The sequence below is a fragment of the Polyodon spathula genome, chromosome 26 (assembly GCF_017654505.1).
Source record: "Polyodon spathula isolate WHYD16114869_AA chromosome 26, ASM1765450v1, whole genome shotgun sequence".
Classification (NCBI taxonomy): Eukaryota; Metazoa; Chordata; class Actinopteri; order Acipenseriformes; family Polyodontidae; genus Polyodon; species Polyodon spathula.
Window position 1 is genome coordinate 10,084,760 of NC_054559.1, and position 24,129 is coordinate 10,108,888.

General features: G+C 39.4%; 1 protein-coding gene across 3 annotated transcripts; it reads left to right on the top strand.

Moving 5' to 3' along the window:
- Window positions 1-721: 721 nt before the first annotated feature.
- LOC121300587 (probable helicase with zinc finger domain) lies at window positions 722-23,371 on the top strand. Of its 3 annotated transcripts, none has more exons than XR_005947542.1 (12): window positions 722-760; window positions 1,266-1,322; window positions 5,204-5,305; window positions 5,733-5,936; window positions 7,793-7,908; window positions 9,988-10,133; window positions 10,706-10,844; window positions 10,950-11,133; window positions 14,299-14,527; window positions 14,909-15,105; window positions 19,443-21,366; window positions 22,490-23,371. XR_005947542.1 is itself a non-coding variant. In XM_041229179.1 (10 exons), exons 7-10 carry the CDS (start codon window positions 10,806-10,808, stop codon window positions 14,922-14,924), a joined length of 468 nt encoding a protein of 155 aa, XP_041085113.1. In that variant the 5' UTR covers window positions 722-760; window positions 1,266-1,322; window positions 5,204-5,305; window positions 5,733-5,936; window positions 7,793-7,908; window positions 9,988-10,133; window positions 10,706-10,805; the 3' UTR covers window positions 14,925-17,062. The 3 variants fall into 3 exon arrangements, 1 of the variants encoding a protein (XP_041085113.1); XR_005947543.1 differs by having other exon boundaries at window positions 21,186-21,366; XM_041229179.1 differs by lacking the exons at window positions 19,443-21,366; window positions 22,490-23,371 and having other exon boundaries at window positions 14,909-17,062.
- The last annotated feature ends 758 nt before the right edge of the window (window positions 23,372-24,129 follow it).

The window sequence follows — 24,129 nt, forward strand, 5'->3', positions numbered from 1 at the left end:
ATAGATGTACTTTTTGCCTCTTTTTGAACTTTTGTAAATAATATTCTGAATTGTTCTGAACAACTTCCTGCTATTTTTTTTAGGCCAAATGTTCAGCATTGTAAAAAAGGTTATTGTGATTGTCTCAAGTGTGATACAAGTGTTACAGCTGGAATATTCCTTTGGTTAAACAGTAATCTCTTAAAGAAAATGTTTCCACAATTTGTTGTTGTAACAGGATAGCCGCAGAGGGAAGACTCACTGTCAGGAAGATGCAGTGAAACAAACTACTTTTATTTACAAAAACACAAAATAAAAAGGCACAAGGGCCAAACAAAAGGTACAAACACAAAACAGAGGTTTCCAAACTAAACACCAATTTTGGACAAACACACAAACTGTCACCTCAAACATTTACTCCACTCTTCAAACACTCTCCAAATCAAACCACTCCACCCTGGTAATGGATTGCTCCTGGCTTTTTATAGTCCGTGGCTGGAGCCCAATTAATCAATAATTAACAATTAGCCAATTACGGCTCAGCCACATTCTCACATTTACTTGGCATGGGGGAATTTAACCCCCTCCCTGCTGATCTAAAACAAACAATAATGAATCATAATGAAAACAGTACAAAATGATAATAAAAAATTATATGAGGCAGGCAGGCACTCCATCACAGTTATATAATTTAAGGACTTGAGAAGCAGCATTTATATAAAGTCTCTGCTTCACTTATTACAGAGAAAGTACAGCGAGGCTGAAGAAGACTGTGGAAGTGGTGAGTTCAGTACTCTGCAGTGCTCATAAATATGAGCCTTTGTTGAGGGGTTTTAGTAGAAAGCTATTGCCTGAGGGTCAGAAGGGTGACCTGAAGAAGGCAAACATTTTCAGAAACGGAAAGTGCTCACTGGCAATCCTTTTGATCCAAGGCCTCTTATTTTCATTTTGGACAAAATTGGGGATGGAGGTAGAACAAGAACCAGTGATTATATCTTAAACACTGAGGCTTTGACAGAGCGGGGGTCTTTCCGATGACTCCTCTGAAATCTGCCAAGCTATTTTCTTGGTTTGGAGATTAACTGCATGCTCACTATTTCTTTAACTTTTTAGGTCTTGCAGAAAAGGAAGTTGTGTTTTTACTGTATACCAAGATAGGACTTCACTTTATAATCACAGTCTTTAGTCGATGATCCATATATTTTCATACGGTACAATATACACTTGGTGTACAGTACTTCTGTGTAGCATCTTCTACCTGTTAAAACCTTCCTCGTTCTTTTCAGAATAGAGAATTCATGCAAACCTGTAGACAGCTGCTGCTACTGCTAACAAAAACCCAGGTAAATCTGCTTTTTCCGTTAAAGCACGTTGTTGTTCTGTTTGTTTCATACTGGTGACATGCATAAGAAAAGCTTGATGAGTAAAATGTTATTTGCGATTTGAGTGACTTTGTAAAACACTGGGGTCTGTTCAGTTATCTGAACTGCAGTGATTCCATAAACATTGTCAGGTCGGATGGTAAATATGGATCTTTCACTGGTACTTTTAAAAACAAGAAAACAGTAAAGAGTCTCCTATTCATTGTTAAAACAAGTTACCTATATTATTCACATTACGTACATAATAGGAGATCAAAGCCCTGTCTTTTGCTTCATTCACATCCACATTTTCAACACGTCAATTGTGCATTATTTAAATAATTTGAATGGGGAAGCAGTGATCCACAACTGTTTAGATCAATTGGATAAACCCGGTTGTCACTACAAGGTCATTTAGGCACAGTAAAGTGAATATTTGAAAATATCTGTGATCAGTTGACCCTCTGAAATACCCCAAGTGCATATACTGTAGTCTTTTTATTGTTTAATTCTTTTTTGATTTATTTATTTTATTTCAGATGTTTAAGGAGGAATAATGCCCACAAGGTTTGTTTTGTTTACCCTGTGTGACACACATGATTTGTGATTTAAAAAAAAAAATCTTTACAATTATATTGCAAGCAGTAAGTATAGTTATGCAATCGATGTGTTCTTTTAATAAGTCTGTCAGTAAAAGATGAGTCAGTATGCAAACCTTCAGGGATTGTGCACACAAATGTTCTTGATCAGTTACAATGCAGGGAATTAGTAGAGAACCAGCATTTTGTCTGGCTGTATCACTTGGTCCAGATGGCTTCTGATTTGTCTACCATATTGAACCTTTTTAACAAGTAAACGTCCATACAGAACAAGAATTACAATTTAAGATCATTAAATATAGTTAAAACTGTATCATCAAATTAACTGAACATTTGTTACTTCTTTTTACCACACTTCAAGTTTGAGTTAATTCTGTTTCGTAGCAGAATTTTATCATAGTAGTAACATGATACTGTACCTAAAAACAGTGTTTGATCAGCTTGGTCATTTATATAGGCATACTGTAGTAAACACAGTAGGTGTGATACCTATTTTAAAGTTCTGTTACTGGTCCTGCAGGTTTTATAAGTATCTTAACATTATCAATGGCTAGAGACCTGGAACAAGTGTTAATCTGGACTAATTAAGCCAATAACTGGTTCAAATAAGCAACTGAGAGCTCGGTTGAACAAAATCCAGAATGCTGTAGCTCTCCAGGACAGGGGTTGGAGACCCCTGCATTAAGATCTTGATCACCTGATCTGCATAAGATGTCCTTTTGTATCCCTCCACTCAAACAGAAAAAAAAACAAGTGTCAAATCTGAATTTCAACAGGCAGATGCAGCACCCATATATTACGATGCTGTCAAAAAAGTCAGTGAAACACGCGAGGGATAGGACATGGTGCATGTCACGGTTGTTTCGATTATTTTGTCCAGTCCTCGTACACTAGCTGCCCCGATTCTGTTCTCTAAGTCCCTGCAGCCTGGCTCCAATCCCAGAGTGGCAGTGATTTGGGCTTTTTATTCCGCCAATATCTGGATCCCTCCTCTTCGAGAGGTGTTAGAGCCTGACAGACATCAACCTCAGCACTGTTTTCACTGTCTCCACTGATCAACCCATTAAGTACCTAATCATTTCTTATATAACAAAATCAGAACACAAGCTGTATTTATGCAATTTGATGCATTACATTTAGACTTAACAAAATTAGAGTTAGTTATCATAACAGTATACAGTTCAAGGGAAAATTAAAATAACAGGTAGATGCCAGTTAACAATACTTCAAATAATTACAAAGTAGCCTGTCCTTAAATGAGAACAATGGCGCTTGATGGGTTAATACATTATCTTCACTTGAAAAACCTCTGAAGGTAGAATTGAAATCGTGAACTAAGGAATGACAAATGAAGCGGTCAAAACATTACTGATGATAATTAATGGTAGAAAACAAATTCCTGTAGTCTCCATTGTCATGGAAAAATCCAGTTTGGTTTGGACTATATTTGGCTTGGTGTGCGGCGTGATCTTGCTTGTTAATTACTTTGTTCTTATTGTCAGGTTTCAAGTAATGCTGCTAGAGTTTCACCAGAACTTGGGAATCAAGGTTTGATTCTGTTTTTGAGTTTTTTGCATGCTTCAATGCTTGCTGATTTCATTATTGGTGGGAGTTGAAACCTGATTTTCGTTCTTGTATTGTTTGAGAACAAGATGTTTTTATTGTGCTAACATTTCTAGTTAGTGTGGGTTCATGTCAACATGTGCGGAATGCAATAACTGAGCACAGATTATATTGGGGAAATCACGTTTTACATGCTGTAGCTGTAATATTTGGATTGGGTCCCATTTTGGAGAGATTCCCCTAAAATGTAGTTGTTGGTAAATTTCGTTCCCCTTTTTTCTTTGCAATAAAGGTATTCTAATTGATCATCGGTAGAAGTACAGACCCCCACCTCGAGGAGTTTTAGGAATAGATGAATATACGATATGCTGCAGGTAGGCACAGCAGCCTTTTACATTGTTTCAGATTCTTAGAAAGTATCATGGTTTATCATACTATCCACCCCAACATCGCAGTTTTCTAGCTGAATTATTTTCGGGGATATTAAGTTTTTTACTGAACCCTTGCAAGTGTACCCTATGAGGTACCCCATGAATAATTCCTGTACGCCATACGATTTGCATATGAATTTCTCCATAACCTATACGAAAATCACAATGGTGTTCCTACCTATTGCCAAATGTTTGTTTTGTTTCAGCTCAGTGTGGTCTCTTACCCTGCCCTTCTCTGTTGGTCATGTTTCTGCAGTATGGCTCGTGCCGATGTGTTTTTATTGTCTCAGATGTGCGTGACTGTTGTTTGAAAGCCCCATGCTGAAGCGTTAACGTATTCAAACTCTTCTGCAACACACAGCAACCATCTACAATCGCGTTACATCATAAAGCGCTGCATCAGTTCTGATTTATAGTTGTATTTGGTGTATTTAACTATAAAAAGCGTAACGTGAGGCAGATCTCTTAACAAGGGTGACCAGACAAAACAGGCCATTTCATTCATCCAATAATACAGTTATAGGCAGGTAGCAACAGGAGACATTTTGGGATTTAAAAAAAAAAAACTAATGGGACGACATTAATTCAACAATACATCATTTATTTGGGATGACGGGGCCTATAGCATTCCATTGCCTTTTTGACCCCTGTTATTTGCTGATAGGGTTTAACAATTCAGTACATACTGCAGTAAGTAAGGAAAGACATATGTTCTTGCCACTGTTTCATAATCTACTCATTTTATCAATGCATTCAGTGCAAAGCATTTTCTTTCGTTATCTGTAGCAGTGATGACAGTTTAGAAACTAGGCTTAACCCATGACAGAGAGAAGCTATTCAGGCGATCTCCGCTCTACTATCCCCGAGACTGCCCCCTTCAGGCACTGGGATGACCTTCACACTGACCCAGGCTGTCAGGTTACTGCTGAGGGACACTAAATACAGGTACTGTGCGTCTTAACCTTCGTAATCCAGTGTTGACTGAGGTGAGGATGCCACTGTACTACACTCAGATTACTGATCAACTATGAAAGGTCTTTATACAGAATCCTGAGGGATCACCAAAAACAAACTATCGATTTTATGTTACCCATCAAAGGAAAGGCTTTTGGGTGCAATGTGAAAGAAAGAAAAAAGTAACAAATAATAGAACAAAGAAAGTATAATTTAAGTGTACAGTCGTTTGGAATCTGTTTTTCACAGCATTTTAGTTTTTTTTTTTTCTGACAGCGTAGTATTACTTTTTAACTGTTAGATGTTCTTTCCGTAGGGTACTCCTGTGTACGCACTCAGAATCTGCTGCTGACGTCTTCATAAAAGATCATCTGAACTTCCATGATGGTCCTGAGCTCCGAGGAGGCTGGCTGTTGAGGTAAAAAACAAAACTATTCTGTCCAATTTTGTTTTTGTTCACTCTGTTAGTTCTTCAGTTTACATCTCAATTAATTTTGCGTTCCTGTTATGCTGCTCACTTTGGGTTGGATGTGTTTTCAGCATAATCTGTTCTAACATTCAGTGGACCGTGTAGTTTTTAGTTTCAACCCTGGGTGCCAATATAGATCACATGCCAAAAACAGTCTGTGGGTTCTTTGCATTATCATTTTATATTGTGAGACGCTGTTGCTTTTATTACATTAATCCATGACGACAAGATGTTTATTTCCCCCATATTGTTTGTTTTTAATATAGTCTGCAGTAAATAAAACACTTTGATTATGCAACAGCAACTAAAAATAAAGTAGTTAGTTATTGATTTTTTTTTTTTAAATGAATATCCAGCCTGCGTGTTTTCTCTTTAGGAATTTGATTTGAAATCTCTTCCACAATTCACAACAAGAATAAGCCAGTGTAGTCTGTACCTCCCGCGGTGCAGCGATTCAGTCTGATCACTCTCAATCGCACAGCCTTTTTGCTGCCGAGCAAGGAGGACCTTGTAAAGAGCCGTGTGGTGATGACGACCATCAGCCTGTCCAAACACCTCACCCAGCTTGGCCTTGGCCCTGGTAGGTAATAAGACAGTTTGTGTGGGTGTGTTTCTTTTGGTGTTTCCAGCCTTCAGTGCACTGTCGGTATGAGTTATTGTGCTATACAGTATTGTATGTACTTAATTAAAAAAAAAAAATAATGCAATGCATGTTCCTCCAGACTAAGCAAAAAACAAGTGCACAAAGTAAATTTGCTTAGGTCTGGAATTAAGTTAAATGGTGCTGTTTTTCGGATAGCCTTTTTTCTCACACGTTTCATGTCTCAGCCACCAGAGGCCACACAAATATGAAGAGAAGAAAAAAAAAAAAACCCAGTAGCTCATGTGTAACAAAGCTTGTTGTGTTTCCAAGTTGTGCATGTTACAGAAATTCAGACTTGTTGTGCTTATTTATTTCAATTTTTTTATTAAATGTATAGTTCAACTGTAAACCTGGGAACATTTCAACACTATTCTCAATATAACTTTCAGGAGCTATGTAGTTTTTAGTAAAAACACTAGGTGGCAGTGCAGATTACATGCCAATACCAGTTGTTAACTGGTTCTGCCTCTTCCCTTTCTGGCACCAGACTCGAACCTGCTGCAATGAAGTCAAGTTTACAGTGTCATTAATCAGTGTGATTGGGGACAACAGACCTTGTCACATTAAAATTCAAACTGTTTCATTGATAAAACTTGTACCATTGAAACCTGTGGAGAGGAACTGAGTTGATGTTGAGATGTCCTCATTATTATTATTATTATTATTATTATTATTATTATTATTGCATAGCAGAACTTATATTATAATCCACAGAGTCTAAGTCAGTCACGACGTCATTAAAACATCATTCTTGACCCGGGCAGTGACATTCAAGATTGCTGTTTGTTTCAAATGTCCAGATCAATTTACCGTAAGAGACACTTAAGTTTGTATTCTTTGAACAACCTATATCATGCAGTAGGAGTTGAAAAGTTTTCAAAGGGTTAAAGAGAAATGCAATATGGGAGTACTGTATTTGGCATGGTTTTATTCTTTGTAGCTGGGTGGATCCCCTGCTGTGGTTTTCATGTTTGTGGCAGAATGATGAAACAGTATCTCTTTCCATTTGCTCTCTTGCTGAGAAGGAAATGAAATTGAATATGTATTCAAGCTCTATTTGCTTTACATTGATTTTTTTTCTTGTAATTCAGAAACAAACAAACTTAAGTCTTAAAAAAAAAAAAACCTTCAGCTCTGACTGGTGATGTGGGTTCTGCTTTTTTTTTTTACTCTTGATTTGAACCAATTAAGTTATCCACTCCCTTAAAATACTGTAGTGCTCGACCCAATATTGATTAGATTTAGAAGACACTCTTCACCTGTATCCTATTATGACTCAGACAGAGGACTGACCATACAGTAAGAACCCCTCAACTGAGTTGCTTTCAGATGTATTGGACTAGATAACATAGTGGTTCAGTGCACTTAAGTCTTGCTTTTTTTGTGTACTGTACTTTGCTGTCTTGATGTTGGGTTTATAACCTGGCAGTGAATCTGGGAGCTGCAGCGACAAAAGCAACAAAACAACTTAGCAATGCACAAATCAAAATAAAACAGGTTGCCAATAAAAATTCTGTGTTGTGGTAGTTATCTATGAAATGTTTTTATGCACATAGTTGGCTGGCGCTGGTTGGATTCAAAACTGTAACTGCTGTTGCAGTATGTGTTGGCACTGGGTGCTGTGTGAAAAAAGACAGTGTGTTCAATTGCACATCTCTAGCTACTGAGAAGCATAATAATTCTGTGACTGCAAACTATTCTACAAAGGCATAAACTAGAAATGTGTTGGTGATGTGCCTCATGAAATGTGCGAGTGGTTAAAACGCTTTATGGTTTGCTTGTAAATTCTGCAGGTTATTTTACACATGTCTTGCTGGATGAAGCTTCTTACGCCACCGAGTGTCAGTTCTGGCTTTAGCGCTGGCTGATGTAATCCACACAGGTCGTGCTGGCAGGTGACCCTGTTCAGGTAAGGGCTTAGTGTGTGACGGATGAGGTTTAATTAGAACTGCAGTGTTCCTCATGGACTGGGGGTGGTTAGCTGCGTCTGGACCTGGTCCTGGTCATGGATCAGAGAGATTAACAGCACTGGGCGCCCCATAAGGTTTCTGATTTACTGTGAATGGAAAAAGGCATGGATTGATGTTGCACATCCTTCTAAAGGTACCATAGATGCTGTTTATAAATGGGTTATTCTGCAGTACAAACCACCATAACAGCTAGCAGATCAGTTCTTACGACGGTGATGTCCTTCATTATGGAATTAATGTTCTGAATCAAGCCTGCCCCTTCTCCCCTAAGTGTTAATCCTTTAGTATTTCTGAATCTTTCTAGCTTTTAATATCATTAGCTTTGAGGGTAATGTTTGTAAACAATAAATAAATAAATAAATACAAAAAGAAATGTGTACCATTTAACATTTATAAATCTACTTAGTTAAAGCTTAAATATTAACACCCAATGTCCTATTTTATTTGTATTTATTTTTTCAGGCTTATTTAAAAAAATTGGCATAAAAGGTGCTCCATGTAGAGCGCAGGATGCCCCCTATAGCCTGGATGTCGCCAGTTTGAGTCCAGGCTGTTGCACTGCCGACCATGGACGGGACCTTCCAGGGGGCGGCGCACAATTGGCTGTGCACCGCCTGGGGTGGGGAGGTTTAGGTCAGCCAGGGTGTCCTTGGCTTACCAGCGACCCCTGTGGTCTGGCCGGGTGCCTGCGGGCTTGCCTGTAAACTGCCCAGAGCTGCATTGTCCTCCGATGCTGTAGCTCTGAGGTGGCTGCATGGTGAGTCTGCAGTGTGAAAAGAAGCAGTCGGCTGATGGCACATGCTTCAGAGTTCGTCTTCGTCGCTCCTGTGTCAGCGCGGGGGTGGTAGCGGTGAGCTGAGCCTAAAAATAATTGGCTATTCCAAATTAGGGAGAACAAGATAAAAATAATAATAATAATTGGCGACTGTAGCAAAGTGTCCCGCCCCTGGGCTATTTATTTGTGTTGTATGTTGCGTGTAGTGTGTTCATGTTGGTGTATTGTAGTTGGTACACGGGATAATATGGGTTATGAACACGAGTGATTTAAAATGTATATTTGTATTTAGGCACGAGGATTGCGCAGCACTTCACGTGCAGGTAAAATGTAATATGTGAGCACAGGGAATTGCACTAAGTAAATTCACATGTAGTTGTACTGAGACTCCAGTTGAATGATTGATTAGCAATCAAGTCTCGATAGAGCTGCATAAAAGCAGCATGTTTTCACTCACTTGGGGCTGTGTGTTCGGTGAGTGCAGAACGGGTGTGGAGAATGAGAAAGTAAAAACTAAAGTAAATAATTGATTTAAACTCGCCTTGTTTGTTTAGTCTTAGTACGTTTTGTTTGTCTGTTCATTTTGGCTACTGTGCCGTTTTTATTTTACAAAGTGTTTTTCGTTTGTCAACCTTTTATTTTCTGTTTATTGATTAAATTGCGCAACAGCGCAATTCACATTTCACCTGGCAATACTTAGTGTTTCTTCCAGGTCTGACGTCCCCACACACGCCATCCTGATACAGCGACCTACTAAATTATTAAAAGAAAAAAAAAGAAAAAATTATTTGAGTTAACAGTAACATGTACGGTTTATTTGTTTTCCCTCTGGCTATATTAACTTGCAAAAGTGTTGAATTTCCTCTTCGTAAAAGTAAAAGCCATTCTGAGGAACAGACGCTACAACACTATGATTTACATTTCAATAGAGATTCTTTCCTCATTGTTTTAGAGCCGGGGGGGGAGGGGGTAATTCTATCCCTTCCTCACCAGGTCTGCACATGCCCACTTAAAGAAACCTGGTTAGCAAAATGTCACTGTGTGAATTACATTTATTTATTTATGTATTTATTTATTTAAAAAACAGGTTTTTTTAACTATCAAATTGTAACAATGTTATGGTTCATTGGTTGCTCAGAATGTATTTGTGTTTTTTGTGTGTTAATAGCTTTTATCAAACATTGCACCCCCCCTTTAAAATCATGTTGTGTAGAAAACCTGTTCTTATTATGTGTCTTTCCAGCTAGCCCCAGTTGTGTACAGCAAGTTTGCCTGGGAACGAAGCCTCCATGTCTCTTTGATAGAGCGACTGTCTCAACTTTACCCATCCGACAGCTGCTGCAGGATAGAATTATCTGCACACTACTGATCAAAGGAGACTATCATAAAGTAAGCCATGCTTCAGCTTTACCAACACAATCATTTTGCTTTCATATACTGATGTACAGATATGCCACTGTTCATCACTGACTAGGGATCACCAACATTTTGACCTAATCCATCTTTATCTTGGTGACACACTGGTTAAGAAACAGTACTTTGGGATTTATAGTAATGGACACTGACTCAGCAGAATGGCACCGTGTTGTTTAGCCTATAACAGTCGATTGACTAGCTGTTTTCAGCAGCATTTTAGACATGTAGTATACAAAGTGTCAGATACTGAAACAGCTGGCCAGGCTCAGGAGGCAGTACAAGAAAAATTGTTACACAATAAAATACTATGTTTGACATACACGTTTCCCCTCCAGTTTTTTTTCAAAATAGCATTCTGTATCTTACAATTGCAAAACCCACAAGTCCAAGTATTGTTTTACACAAATTCATGTAGACATGTTTGGGTGCAACAGATTCCAGCGCTGACAGTCTGCAGGTGTTTTTCACTCCTTTTAAAAGGTTGTTGTGTGTGGCGGATTACGAATGTTTTTATGTCTGAATATATTGTCTTTCTGATTTACCAGTCTTGCCTCTGAGCTGTTTTATGGAGGAGATCTGAGAGCAGTTAGTAAACAGTCGGCCCACAAAGACTTCTTTCCACTCTCTTTCTTTGCTGCTTGGGGAATGGACAAGAACTGCTACAACTACTACAACTTCGCAGAGGTGAGAATGGCTCTCTTCCACCTGTACCTCCTGTCATGATTAAGCACCAGTTGCAAGTCATTGTTACCATGCAATATAAAGTACATTGCTGTTGATTTGTTTCAGGTGTTGGAAATAACTGAGCAGGTAGAAGAGCTCCATAAGAAGTGGCCGGTAGCCTGGGGCAAGCTTGATGAGAACAGCATCAGCGTGGTGACTCCGTATGCCAGCCAGGCAGTCTGTATCCCAGCCAAGCTGCACAAACGCAAGCTGCAGGATGTAACCGTGGAGCAAATGCTCAACATCCAAGGTCAGCATTGTTTGAAAAAGAAGGGAACAAAACAGGAATTGTGCATAAAATTCAGATCACTTTAGGAAGTCACATTTTCAACATTGAACTGCTAGGTTCGAAGTAAACGTCAATAGAAAAGTTTAGATCTTATCAGGACTTTGCAAATCACTGGATTGGTTAATGTTGAAGTAGGAAAGAATTAACACAGTTTCTTTTTTTCTCATGCTTTTCCTTTTAAAGTATATACAATAAGTCTTGGCAACCCAGCAACCTTTTCCTATATTTTCCTCCTCCTGTCAGTATGGTTCTAATATGAGGATTAGAAAAAAAGCCTGTGTGTGTGTGTGTGTCTATATATATATATATATATATATATATATATATATATATATATATATATATATATTTGTTAATATATGTATATAATTTTTTTGTTTTGTATAGTATATAAGAAAATAAAAGCTGTTGCAAATGTACTGTATATTTATAACTCCCTTCACCAACACCACCTCATTCCCTCAGTATTTTGTTTTACCTTATGAAACAGATTCAGTGTGACAGACTCTTGACATTTCAGGCCTTCTCATGAAAAGTGACTGTTAAGATGGAATGGCAGAAGAGATTTGAGTGCAAACTGATGTATACAGGGCATTGTGAGCTTGGGTTGCATTTGTAAATTGGATTATAGTCTTGGTACAGGGTAGCAGATCTCAAAGGTTCATATGTACATTTGATTACCAGTTCTGCTGGAAAAAGGGGGTGTTGCAGGAGAGGTCAGATTCTACACTGTGTACAACGGGGTTGATCAGCTAGTGAAGTCATCTTTGGTTTAGTGGTAGTTCCTCTGTCTTTAGTGTCTGAATCCCAAGTGCACTCACACTGCCTTACTGGCGTCAATGAAGGGATAGATGTGGCCTGTAATAATATTTGTCCTTCGTGTCGTCCTATAAATCTTTCTCCATGTCAACTGACATTTGGATCTACAGTACATAACTCTGAGAGTATATTGCACACTACAATGTAAATGATAGGAGAAGCTCTCTGTGCCACGTTTGCTGCGTTTATATATTGTTGAACCCTGCTCATCCCTAGAATAGCTGTTGAATTAACCATTTTAACCATAGTACTATTAAACATCATGCTGTTTGCTGTTTGTTCTACTGGTGACACAGATATGGCTTTTCACATGCTTATTTACTTTTAAATATGAATCCCTTTAACCCTGGGCTTATCTAGTTACAATGCCTCCATCCCTCATTTTAAACCACTAACTAATACATAGATTGACATGTGCAATACTTGGTGTGTTGCCCATCCCTGGATGGGGAACTGGTTTAGGCGTTAAAGGTTTTATGTATTCTTTTTCATTATTTGGTCAGATGCAAAATCATGTTCCGTTAATCTGGTAATTTGTCATAAATGATTTTTTGTCTGATAGTGTTGCAGTATTAATGCAGAGTTTTTCAAAGTTACCGATGCATACCTGATCTTAAGTGCTTCTGGAGTAGGTTGCCACCAAGCAATAGGATTGAACAAATGAATTAAACAGCTTTTTGAGAGCTGGTAATTGTTTGTATTGGTGATGGTGTATTGTTTCTTTAACCTTTTCTAAGATATTGATGTCATTTGTTTATTGCTGTCAAATTTGTAACCACCATTTTATTTTTAACCTGAGGTGGGATTGAACAACAGCTAATGGATTTGTTTACTGCACCGTCTCTCTACCCACCACAGCCCCTAATTTGGTGCTAAGTAAAGTAAAATGGGTTATTGTTTGGTAATGGAAATTAGATCAAATATTATCAAAGGGGGTGGTAGTTTTAAACAATGTTGTCTTCTCCAACATGGCTCTATTCAAATAAGGTTTACCCGCATACAGAAAAGGGTACTCTGTAGTCTGTCAGTTAGAAGTCTTGAATACTGTATGTGGGTCAGTCAGTGTGAATCTAGTCTTTATCGCATGTCTGTCCAAATGCCACATTTGAGAGAATTGCAGAGAACTTTGGTTAGCAAGCATGTCATTGAATATGCTTTGCTTGAAGTGCTTATTGCTAATGTTGTTGTCTGTTGCATGTATCAATACGGTTACCATTCTTGCTTAAGGTGGTGGTATTGGCACGTTAAAAAAAAAAGAAAAAAAAAGAAATTAAGGTGGGCATTGACAATGGGAATCTGTCACAAATATTAATATGTTTAATAAATTGGATGGATCTCTTTACATTACTTGAGGTTTAGTTCCTGATCTATTTCAGTTGCCCATTTCTTTTTAAATGGACAGTATAATTGCTTGTGTATCTCCAGCCTAAACATAGCAAGCATGATGGCAAGAAATAAAACTGTAGTCATCTCAGCATAGTCCCAGCTCACTAGACTACAGAAACTGAGGTGCAATTAAACAGAGGCTTCCTAATACTCGTAGTGCTGCAAATTGAATTACTTTCTTCTGATGACCATCTTTGTCTGCTATGAAAGACTTGCCCTGATTTTACAACTCCACGATTTTGCGGAGGACACAAACAAAATCAATATTGGGGGTACTAATTTACTCAATGCATGTGATGAGAACAATCTAACTTGGAAAAACCTTGACAATTCAATAATGCTCAGTTAGCCTTTGGTCTTAATATTAGGGGAATCCAAGTGGTTTTGACCTGTTTTGGTGATTTATAACTTCAGCTCACAATCATTTATTTAGAGATGGAACCACGTCCATTAAACCAAAGCTGTATCAGTTTCTTGGCTGTAGTACACTGAACGGATATTGCTAGTTTTTGCACTGACGCCAAATAGGGGTGGACTGATTTTATGGGACATCGGTGAATTGTGATACTTCATTACTCAATATATAGTGGGATGCACCTTGAAGCTACTTCTGTTTCTTGAATGAGGAAAAGTGCAATTTGATTTTGGTAATAAATGTTCCATCATGTTTCATTTAAAATGAGTTTGTTAACACAGGAGTCACTTAATCATCGCTTTATCTGCACATTGTATCATGAAATGCATCTGCTTATTGTGAAATATATTTAGTATTGTGACATTCGTGTGCCTTTGCTCCTCTACTCGTAATCTGTTTTCCCACTTCTTAAAACCCTTTTCTTCTCTAAAGGGCTGCTTGAGGCAAATGTTTTATTTTTTATGCATTTCAGGGCTTGCATGTATTTTGTTGTGTTCCTCTGGCAGGCCGTCGCTTCAGGGTGCTGTTTCTGAGTACAGTGCGGACGAGGAACACCTACAAGGAGCCCTCGGCGGTGGTGAAGCGGAAGGACCAGCAGCAGGAGGAGACGGCCGAGGACCTGGAGTACAGATTCCTGTCCAGCTCCAGGATGCTCAGCACCGTGCTGCCTCATACCCAGTCCCTGGTGGCCATGGTGGGAGACCCCATGGCACTCTGCACCATTGGGAAATGCCGGTGCGTTTCTTTAAAGTATTTATACGATGACTTCAAAGGATGCTAAACACAAGGAGGTGTCCCCTGAACCAAATATAAGCCAATATGAGTTCCCTAAGTGATCAAAGTTAGGAGGATGCTTATTCACTTGATGATCCACCAGTGGCACTGCCAGCTATTTTATTCATTTTATTATTTTTTAATTTTTAAATCTAGATTAAATAATCACAATTAGCAATTGCAAAAAAGGTGGCACTGTTTACTTTGATTGCAAATGGTCTGCACAACCGTGCTAGCAATACAAACTTGCTGTGTGTCTGTCTAAAAGTCTTCCTGGTTTAAGCTGGCATTCAAGTCCAAGTGAAACTCCTCTTTGACACCTTTTTTTTATCCCCCGCGCAGGAAGATCTGGGAGTGATTCATCTCGCTGTGTCGTGAACGCGGCAGCCTCCACGGAGTGGCAATGCACGACCCAGCTCGATAACCTGGAGCCGAGCAGGAGCTGTGTGCTTAACTCCCTCGCACCCAAGTTCATACCCCGGACTCTGCTGCACCCAGCCTTCTCTCGCAGGCTGCAGGCGTCCTTTCCACGTCTTGCTGTATGTAATGGGACCTTCTCCTTTCAGCAGTTTAAAAAATAATACAAAAAGATTACAACCATTGCATACAAAATGTTCAAAAATGTAACCTGAGGTCATGGGAAACACAATGGATTGATTTACTATGAGTGTTAGCAATGCTGAATGAGATCTCAACTAGCTTTACAGTTGCGCATATTTGACCAAGTCACATAGACATACAGGCTTAAATAGTGCCCTCTATGGGCATCGTGTTTATTGCTTGTGTGCCATCCAGCACTGTGTATTAGTTAGAGAAGCTATTATCATGAGCGGGCATATACCCCAAGCCAAAAGATTGTAACAATACATACTTTCCTTTCCAAGGCATCTCAGTTCATATTGCAGATGGGAGATATTTACAAGCACTTTAATTCCCAGAACAGATTTATAGGTCACTTAGCAGTTGAATGACACCCTAGCCAAGGTGAGGTTCCCGTGTAATACAATATAACCTATCAGAGCTGTTCCAAGCAGATTAAATCAATAGCCTGTTAAATGAGATATGAGGGGTGATGCCGTTGATTTGACCACCTCGCATTTGCACACTAGATCTCCAGTGGGCTGCAAAAGTCTAAAGAAGGTCATGCCACATTAGAATACAGATGCACAGAATACGTGTCCGTATTTAGGATTAAGGCTTTTCTATACCAAATATTGTTTTGTTCAAATATTTGTTGTTATTGTAAGTAAGTTAATTAAGTTACAGAACCCTCTAAATATATTACTTGCTGTCAAAACAAACAAATTCAGGACCCATAAATCACTGGTGTACTTTTACTTGCTCAGAAACGAAGAGCATGTAATAAGAGAAGCAGCATCTCATTTTGAGGATTTACAATATCTTTCAGACTCTGGAATAAAGTGTGTTTTAAACCAGAGGACAGAATGAAAGCGAATGAATTTGGTGATTTACTCATTCTGATCCTTTTAGGATGACTGACTCATTGGTCTTATACACATCCAGTTTGATTTTCAATCCTTTTACAGGGGGTTGATTGGTGGGTGAGCTGTGCTGCATTGCACCTTTATAATTTGGAGTGTTACTATGCACAGAATGTTTGGTAATCCATGAATACAAACTGTAGGATTTGGATTAGAATTTTAAACAGACTTTCAAAGTAATTTCACTGTGAAAAAAGGAAGTGTCTGGCGTTTGTCGACCTTTTTAATTGCCTAAAAAAAAAATAATAATAATTAAGAACTTTGTAGCATTCTGCTGTGAAAGATGTTAAATATATTTAAAAATGCAGTGCTGTTCACAGGCTTGGCCCTTTTTTAAAGATTAAACCCAATTGCAACAGCAAACTGGCAATTGCTGCTTTTAGAACATCTTAACAGGAAGTGAGCCAGTGTTCCTAACAGAGATGAGATATGCACGTTGAAGGGGTTTGTTTGTGTTCTATTTGTTCAGCTCAACAGAATGAAACACTTGTTTTCTCATTGTGGCTGGAGATCGGCCTCTCAGCTCTGTCAAAGCGTTATTTGACTACAAATCACCTGTCTTCTCTCCAAGGAGAGAGGGCTGCAAATGGGGTTGTAGGAATGACCTTGAGCCGCAAATGAGTGCTATGACCTCTATGAGCAACTAAAAAAAAAAAAAAATGTATGCATTTCTTTTACTTTTACTGTCGTCCTCCTTTTTTTATCTTCTTCTAGCTCACTTGAATAAAGGGATAATTAATGGCAGCTGTAGCTGCAGTGTTAAATGCAAATTATATAGACTCGTCACACAGAGCTGCTAGTAATTCTAATTAGGACTGTTCCTTGTCAGTTTAAATAAATAAAAACAGCAATAAAGTAATCAGATGTTATATAGACATATTAAATATGGTGGCTTTGTGGTGTCCTGCCTAGTCAAGGTTATTGATATTTGCTTTGTTATTTAGGTTGGAGCTATTGAGTTTAATCATGTTGGAAAACAATTGTATGAGACTTATTTATGTGATGAGGATTAAAAAAATGTTTAGGAATGCGATGTGTGAAATAGATCTGGTCTTGGGGGGGAAAATAACTTCTCACAGGGAGGGGAAGTAATAGATGTCCAGAATGAAAACTAACAATTTAAGGCCTGCCAATGCCTTAACTCCTTCCCCGCTCTCTGTTCATGAACCCAATTGTTAAATTCTGATCAAGGGGGACTCAATCCCATTTTTTTTTTTTTTGTAAATATAATGTTCTTTTAAATTGCTGGTTTGTTGATCCTTTTCATCACAAAGTCGTGACATTAAATTCCTCTACTGCCAGTCAGCCTGATCATTGTCACTTACTGTGTCGCTCTGTATTAATCTGAGCCGAGCACGCAACCAAGCATGCGTGTGTCTGCTGGAATTCCTGTGTCGTCCTCTATCAGAAACATGGTGCTGTACCGGCTCTCTTCAGGATCTCGCTCCGAAACAGTGCACTTGGTGTTTTAATTTAGACTAAAACTTGTGTCCTGGTCTATACGTTTCAAGGTTTTGCATCAAGAGTACTTGCAACAGGTACATTTGAAGAATGGCCTAGTACTAAATGCTATTGCTTTAGACTACACTTGCACATTATATATACACACACACACACACACACACACACACACACACACACACACACACACATATATATATACACACACACACACATATATAAATTAAAGCGCGCTTTCAAACCTGCCTCTGCCCTCTATGTGCAATGAAGGAGCAGGAGGAGCCACTTTCACTCAGTGTAGAGGAATGTGAAACAAAAAAGAAAAGAAGAACGCTGGGCTGCTGTGGGAAAACGCAAGGTTGTTGTCGTTTTCCTTTTAAAATAAGACCTATTCAATGAAAACTTAGTAAAACGGCGTCGCTGTGGCTACAGTTAACATTCTCTCCAGTGCCTAGTCAGTGTTCACGTCGTAATCCCATTCTAGATCAGTGGGTTGCAACATAAAAAGAGAGCTCTGTGAAACAGGTCAATTGGTTTGTTGATTAAGATGAAATTGTTTTGAGAGTAAAATTCCCATTCCCAGGAGCCTTATTTAACAGGGAAAAGGTTAACTTTACTAATTCACAACGCTGCAGAACATTTAATTAGCATGGAACAAATGCACACCTCATTTACTGCTCTGTCTGTCGCAGGCTCTTGAATGAGTGTGTGGGAGGGGAGCAATGATTTTCCTTTTAGATTATTTCAATGCAACTAAAGCCCCTTTCACACTGGCATGCTCTACCCAGGTCAGAATCTACCCGGGTCAGTACCTAGTGTCAAGTGGGTCGACTACTCGATTTCACACTGCTTTTGTTAAAGCAGGGTTGATCTGGGTGACAGACGCAAGTACACAATCTGCATATCGATGCCCCAGAAGCAGCTTGTTATAGACTCTTACATCCAAGCTTCTCTGGATTGAACCATTGGCCCAAATGTTGATTCGAGCAAATCTTTCTTCATTCCTGCTGCAATCTGACTCAAGCTGTGTCTCAATCAACAGAATGTAGCTAAACACAATAAACAGAAATGCTCCTTGCAGAAGTGAAAGCTTCACGTAGGCGTAACTTAGTGGTGGGAAACTCTAATAAATAAAGCATGTCCCTTCAGAGCTTATTTTACGTATATATATATATTTACCCAAAGTAGCCTTGTGGATAAAGGCTTCTTCACAAAATCGCCTTGCTTTTCACACCAGAAAGGTCACATCAGATGAGGAGTTGGATGGGTTAAAAATAAATAAAATTGGCTAGAACCAAATTATATAGGTGTAGAAGTTTGAAAACTTAAGTAAACTCAAAACTACTTTTAGAAATTGGATATTTTAATAATATGTTCTCAAAAAGTCTCCAGTTCTAATGTTCCAAGACTACTCTTGGCCTGACTGTCTTTCTAGAAAAATAAAAAGAGCAAGTTCAATACCTGTGTTATCGCCCTCATTTATTCCAAATGGGAAATCACTCCACCCCTTTGGATAAGATGAGATATATTTTAAAATAATTATAAAACCTGACAAAGACTGACTTGCTATACCAAGAAGAGCACTGTTCTACTTCTTGTGTAAATGGAGGTCATGGGTCTTTTAGCTCAGATCCTCTGAAACCATCACAAGTCCAAGTGTTAGTTCCTAACAGGCCCTTCAACATGTATTACATTTTATTTATAGACATGCACATAATAAATTTCTGAAGACTAAACATCTGAATCCGTGAGCATATCGCTGCTTTTGAGTTGTACTGGCTGAACAAGGCTTGCTTATGACTCTAAGGGCGACCAAAAAGGAAAAAAAAGCCATCAAAACAGAAAACATCTGTTCATCTTGAGCTCTCTTTTTTCCTTCCCTCCCTTTTGTGTGTGTGTGTGTGCTTTCCCAGGACACAGCAGCCCTACGGGGCTTGTCGGCAGCCCGGTTTGCTGCTCCTTGTTTTCTTCTGGGCGCCACTCGGTCTTTGGGAAATTGGCGAGCCCCCTGCAGAGGACTGAACCCTAGGGTAGGAACAACATTATGTCTGTCCCTCCTTACTGGAGCCGCTTCGTCATGCCAGTGCCTGTGAGTATCTTTGGCCCTTCCCGATCCCTTCCCTTTCCTTCTGTGTCTGATCCAAAGCCACAGGTGGCATATTTGTTCATCAGTCCCGATAACTGTTCCCGTTTTGTACTGAAGACTCCTGGCAGCTTTCCAACCCACAAGGGCAAACAAACTGTAGTCATAGGACTCGAACAGCGCCTTAGCAAATTGGTGGCCGTCTGCTGTGACACAGTGTGCAGACCGCACTACAGATTGTGCAGCATCTGCTCAGCACTCAGCTGGGCATTCTGCTTTTGTTTTAACAGTCCACTTTTTTTAAATGGCCAATGAAGAGGTGGAAAGAATGTGATACAGACAACCACTAGCACTGGGGGCAGAAAAGGTTAATGTATGTTATCTTTTCTAGTGATCTGTTCTGACAGTATGTTCAGTGTTCTGCCAGTCGAATTAGCACAGAGGTCAGGTAATGTCATTCTGCTCCTCCCCCCTCCCCCTTTTTAATTTATATGTTTTTTTTCATAAGCTTTTAAAATATTTAACAGCATGTGTGCTCTGATGCCTGAACTGTGCACCTCATTTGTATTGCAGTGTGCTTCTGAAGCGGAGAGCCATCCACATATATGGAAAATCCAAGCCCCCCTCATCCGCAGAAAGGATTTCCATGTCCTTCGGTAGCGTCTAGCACATGTCTCTTAATTCCCTGACGTTTGTGGATTCCGCTGGCTCACGAGGGTCAAGCTAATTTTTTTTTCCCGGTTCCAGAAAAAAGGCTTGTGACGACTAAACATAAGAGGGTTAAAATAACAGTCCTCTCAGCCAGTATCACCGGCTCCCTGCTTTTCAGCACTGTATAGCTTTTCCTTCCTTGATAATGGCCATGTTTAATTCTTCAGATAAGGATGGGCCTTCATGAGGGGTCTACATTTGTCTTGTTTTTGCCGTTTGGTGTATGTTTCTAATACATTTTGTATTCATCCCGGTTCCCCATTTGATGTGTGAAAAATGAGAAATTATGATTTTAACATTTTCTTGCTTTCAGGTGAGCTTTTCATAATCTGTGTTTAAAAGTCGGATTTGGTAGCTTTCTCCCCTGCTTTGTATTTTGGAGGGCTTGTCCTGTTGGGTGCGTGTCTCTTGCAAGCCAGTCTACGCCGCCATCACACCCACAAGCCTCAATTGCTGTCTAACATTTTTAAACAACCAGGTTGCTGACAAGCCCGTAAATGCCAAATTAGAACTCTGTAATATGAAAAAGGAGATCATCATGACCTGCATCTACTGTATGCACATGTACAAATGCAGGTTTGACATACAAATAGATGGACACGTGCCTCTATATACCACCAGATTCTACTACTCTCAGTAACTTGTGCAGCTGAAGGATTGTGATCACTAAATAGCTTATACTAAAGGTGTTTAATCACAGCTGGTTCTTCAGATGTACACAAAACTGTAAAGCATAAACTATATCTCTTGGCATGAATATGCATCCCCAGCAAAAAAAGTGGCATGAAACAAAGTCCAAGTCTTTAATTTCATCCTTTTGTTTTCCACACGTGCTGAAGCAGAGGTTCTGTTGGTTTTCCAGTTGCCCTGCTCTGGCTACCAGAACCGCTTACCTTTGGACCCACAGATCATGGGCTGTCAGGCAGCTGTGGCCTATAATATCAGCCTGTTCTAGAACCACGGACGCCTCTCTCCCGGACCTCTCTCCCCTCACCAGACATACCAGTCCTCCATAGGTGGTAGAGTGGAACACAGCAAAACAGGTGAGCATACCCTGCTTGTTTAATGCTTAGGATTTAGGCTAAGTTTGTTGAATATTTTAACATAATGAGCTGTAATGGAAAGTATTTAAAATCCCATTGCATGAGTTAGTTGGTAGGCTGATTTAATATACCAGAACTCATGCAAATTTAATATGAGCTGTTAAAATGCTTGCAGCATTCATCCATATTTGTATTAGGAGTGAATGATGATGACGATGATGCAGTTACACGGTTTAGAAATTCATCTTGCAGCTTTTTGAAACATGAAACAAAATGTTCCCACCCAGGCTGTGTTGTAAAGTGTGAGCTGCCTGGCTGATCAAAACTACTTTGAAAGTGCTTGTCAGACTTGCGCCCCCCCCCCCCCCCCCCCCCCCCCCAAACTATGGGACGTACTAACTCCACCCTAGCCAGTGATTGCGTCTGTCCAGGACGGGGAGGAATCGAGAGAGAGAACAAAACCCATTTTTAGTCAGACCTTTCTGTTGAATGATGCTGTAAGTTACAGATGCCGGCTTCCATCCTTTTGAAAGTTTAGACGTGATTTAAAGCCATGGGATTTTGTTAAATCTTGGAGGCTGTTCATCTTGTCACCCAGCCATTCATTCAAGCACTGGAGCCTTGAGAGAGCTTGGCAGGCTGTTTCTTAAAGGTGTTGCTACCCCTTCAGAAACCTTTTCCTCCCTTTCATTATGACAGACCTGAGAAATTGAATAATCATTTGCACTTTTTTGGAGCTACAAGCAAATGGTCTTCATTTAATTGTTTTATAAGCCTTTTAAGAACAGAACTATCTATATATTTGATCAGTAATACATAAATCACACTAATACACTATATTGATCAATGATTACAAGTACAAATGTTTGTCATTACACACTGTAATACCAATTACACACAGCATTGTAGACCAGATGAAGCAGTACAGACTTCCATATGTGTACTGTGTAGTCACCTTGTAATTCTTTTTTTCTAAAAAAAACTTCTTTGCTGATTGTAGATTTAAACAAAGCTGTATTTTTACAGGCTGTTGGTTTAAAATTAAATAATCAGAGGTGTACTGTTTTAAAGAAAGCTTTTTTGGCAGTATTACATTGTAGCTATCATGTTGTTCTCATTTTAGTTTTGTGCAGCCATCCATGTAGCAGAGCAGCAAGCAACTGAACCCATCATCCTTCTGCATCAAAATGAAGCTTCAGCTACAGTGTCGGTGATTGGGAGCTGTATCAACCCCCAGCAGGATCCAGCTGTCACTGATTTCCCTTCTTTCTGCCAATCATGCAGACAGCCCTCGTAGTACAGTTCTTTCGCAGTGGCTTCTGAAGTGGGAAAGTGCTATTTTTAGAAACAAGTTTCTTAAAACAACAAACTTTCTCTAAGATTGGCTGACACACTCATTTAGCACCAACACCCCACCCCCCAAAAAAGGATTTGATTATTTATTTATTTATTTTTTAACCACTTAAGCATCAACAAAACTATTGTAGGAAAAGGAAATCCCGTTTTTGCATTCTATTTGTTTTTCCTGTCAGGGTGAGAAGAAATGCTTCCAGATTTTGAGACTGTGAAGCTCTGGAAGGTACGTAGTGCATTTCCAAACAGTATATATTGAATTCTTTATTTTAAACAACAAAATTATGCCCTTCCAAAGAACAGATGTATTCTACAGAAGTAAAGGAATTTAATTGCATATCTTGCATATTTGCTTTTCTTTCAGAATTTTTTTTTTTTAAACTGACTTGCCAAAACCCCCTTTTGAAGAACGCTCTGATCTTAATGGATTATTGTCCTGATTTTAATAAAGTTTCATAACAATATAACCTTACTGAATTTTGGAAAACATGTAAACCTGACACTGTTGTTCTGAAGCATTTGCATCATAGTTTTGTAGGATACCTCAGTTAATCTAATGATGTTGCATGCTACTGACCTTCATATAATTTCTGCCATGTGGTAGGAGTTTCCAACTGTAGACTGCCCTAACATAATTAGACAGAACATAGTTATTTCCCCCATTTCAGTTTTTAGTTAATCTGGACTCTAGGTGGCGGATCCTGTTGGCTATCAGAGAGTCAGATGGACAGGAGTTTGACTCCGAAGTTCGGCCATAGCTCCAAGCCATATTTCAACAGCTCCTTCTCCGAGGTGAATCACTACAGCCTCAGCCCGCAGGGTCTCCACAGTCCCAGCAGATTCCCCGGAAACCCCAGCATGGAAAGCCTCCCCTACAGGATCTCTCTGCCCTTTGCCGCCTCCCCTGAGCCATGCCATTCGCCCCTGCTGAGCCGCGAGGAGCTCATCCCCAGCACCCCTGCCACCTCACCTCTCTTCAGGACTGGGCAACGCCGGGGACATTGCACCACAAGGGAGCCCCCAGGCAATCCTACAGAATGGCACCCACAGTAATATAATGTGTGTGTGTGTGTGATCTGTTTTTATTTATTTAAATTCATAATTTTGACCCGGGGCTGTTTTTATCTGGTAACTGATTCATTATACGGACATACAGCGGATGTACGATTGGTCACCCAGGTTACTGACTATAATTTGTATATTAATACTCATTGGGTTGTGTTCCATTGAACTGACAATATTTCATTGTCATCATTTTATTTTTTGGCATTTTAGTAAACTCTGCAATAAGGGAGAATGTGCAAAGTTCTGACAGATATCTCTAGGTTCAGCCAGTGGATGGAGCAGTGTGGTGATCTGGTCAATGAACATCCTAATCATCATCGTCATCATAGTGTGCCTCAGTTTCTG

What these genes read in the sequence shown, in the direction of transcription:
- LOC121300587 (XM_041229179.1), top strand. Translation starts at nt 10,806, where the DNA reads ATGGACAAGAACTGCTACAACTACTACAACTTCGCAGAG. An exon ending in ACTACTACAACTTCGCAGAG is followed by an intron (nt 10,845 to 10,949) that starts GTGAGAATGGCT and finishes GATTTGTTTCAG; the next exon opens with GTGTTGGAAATAACTGAGCA. An exon ending in GCAAATGCTCAACATCCAAG is followed by an intron (nt 11,134 to 14,298) that starts GTCAGCATTGTT and finishes TTCCTCTGGCAG; the next exon opens with GCCGTCGCTTCAGGGTGCTG.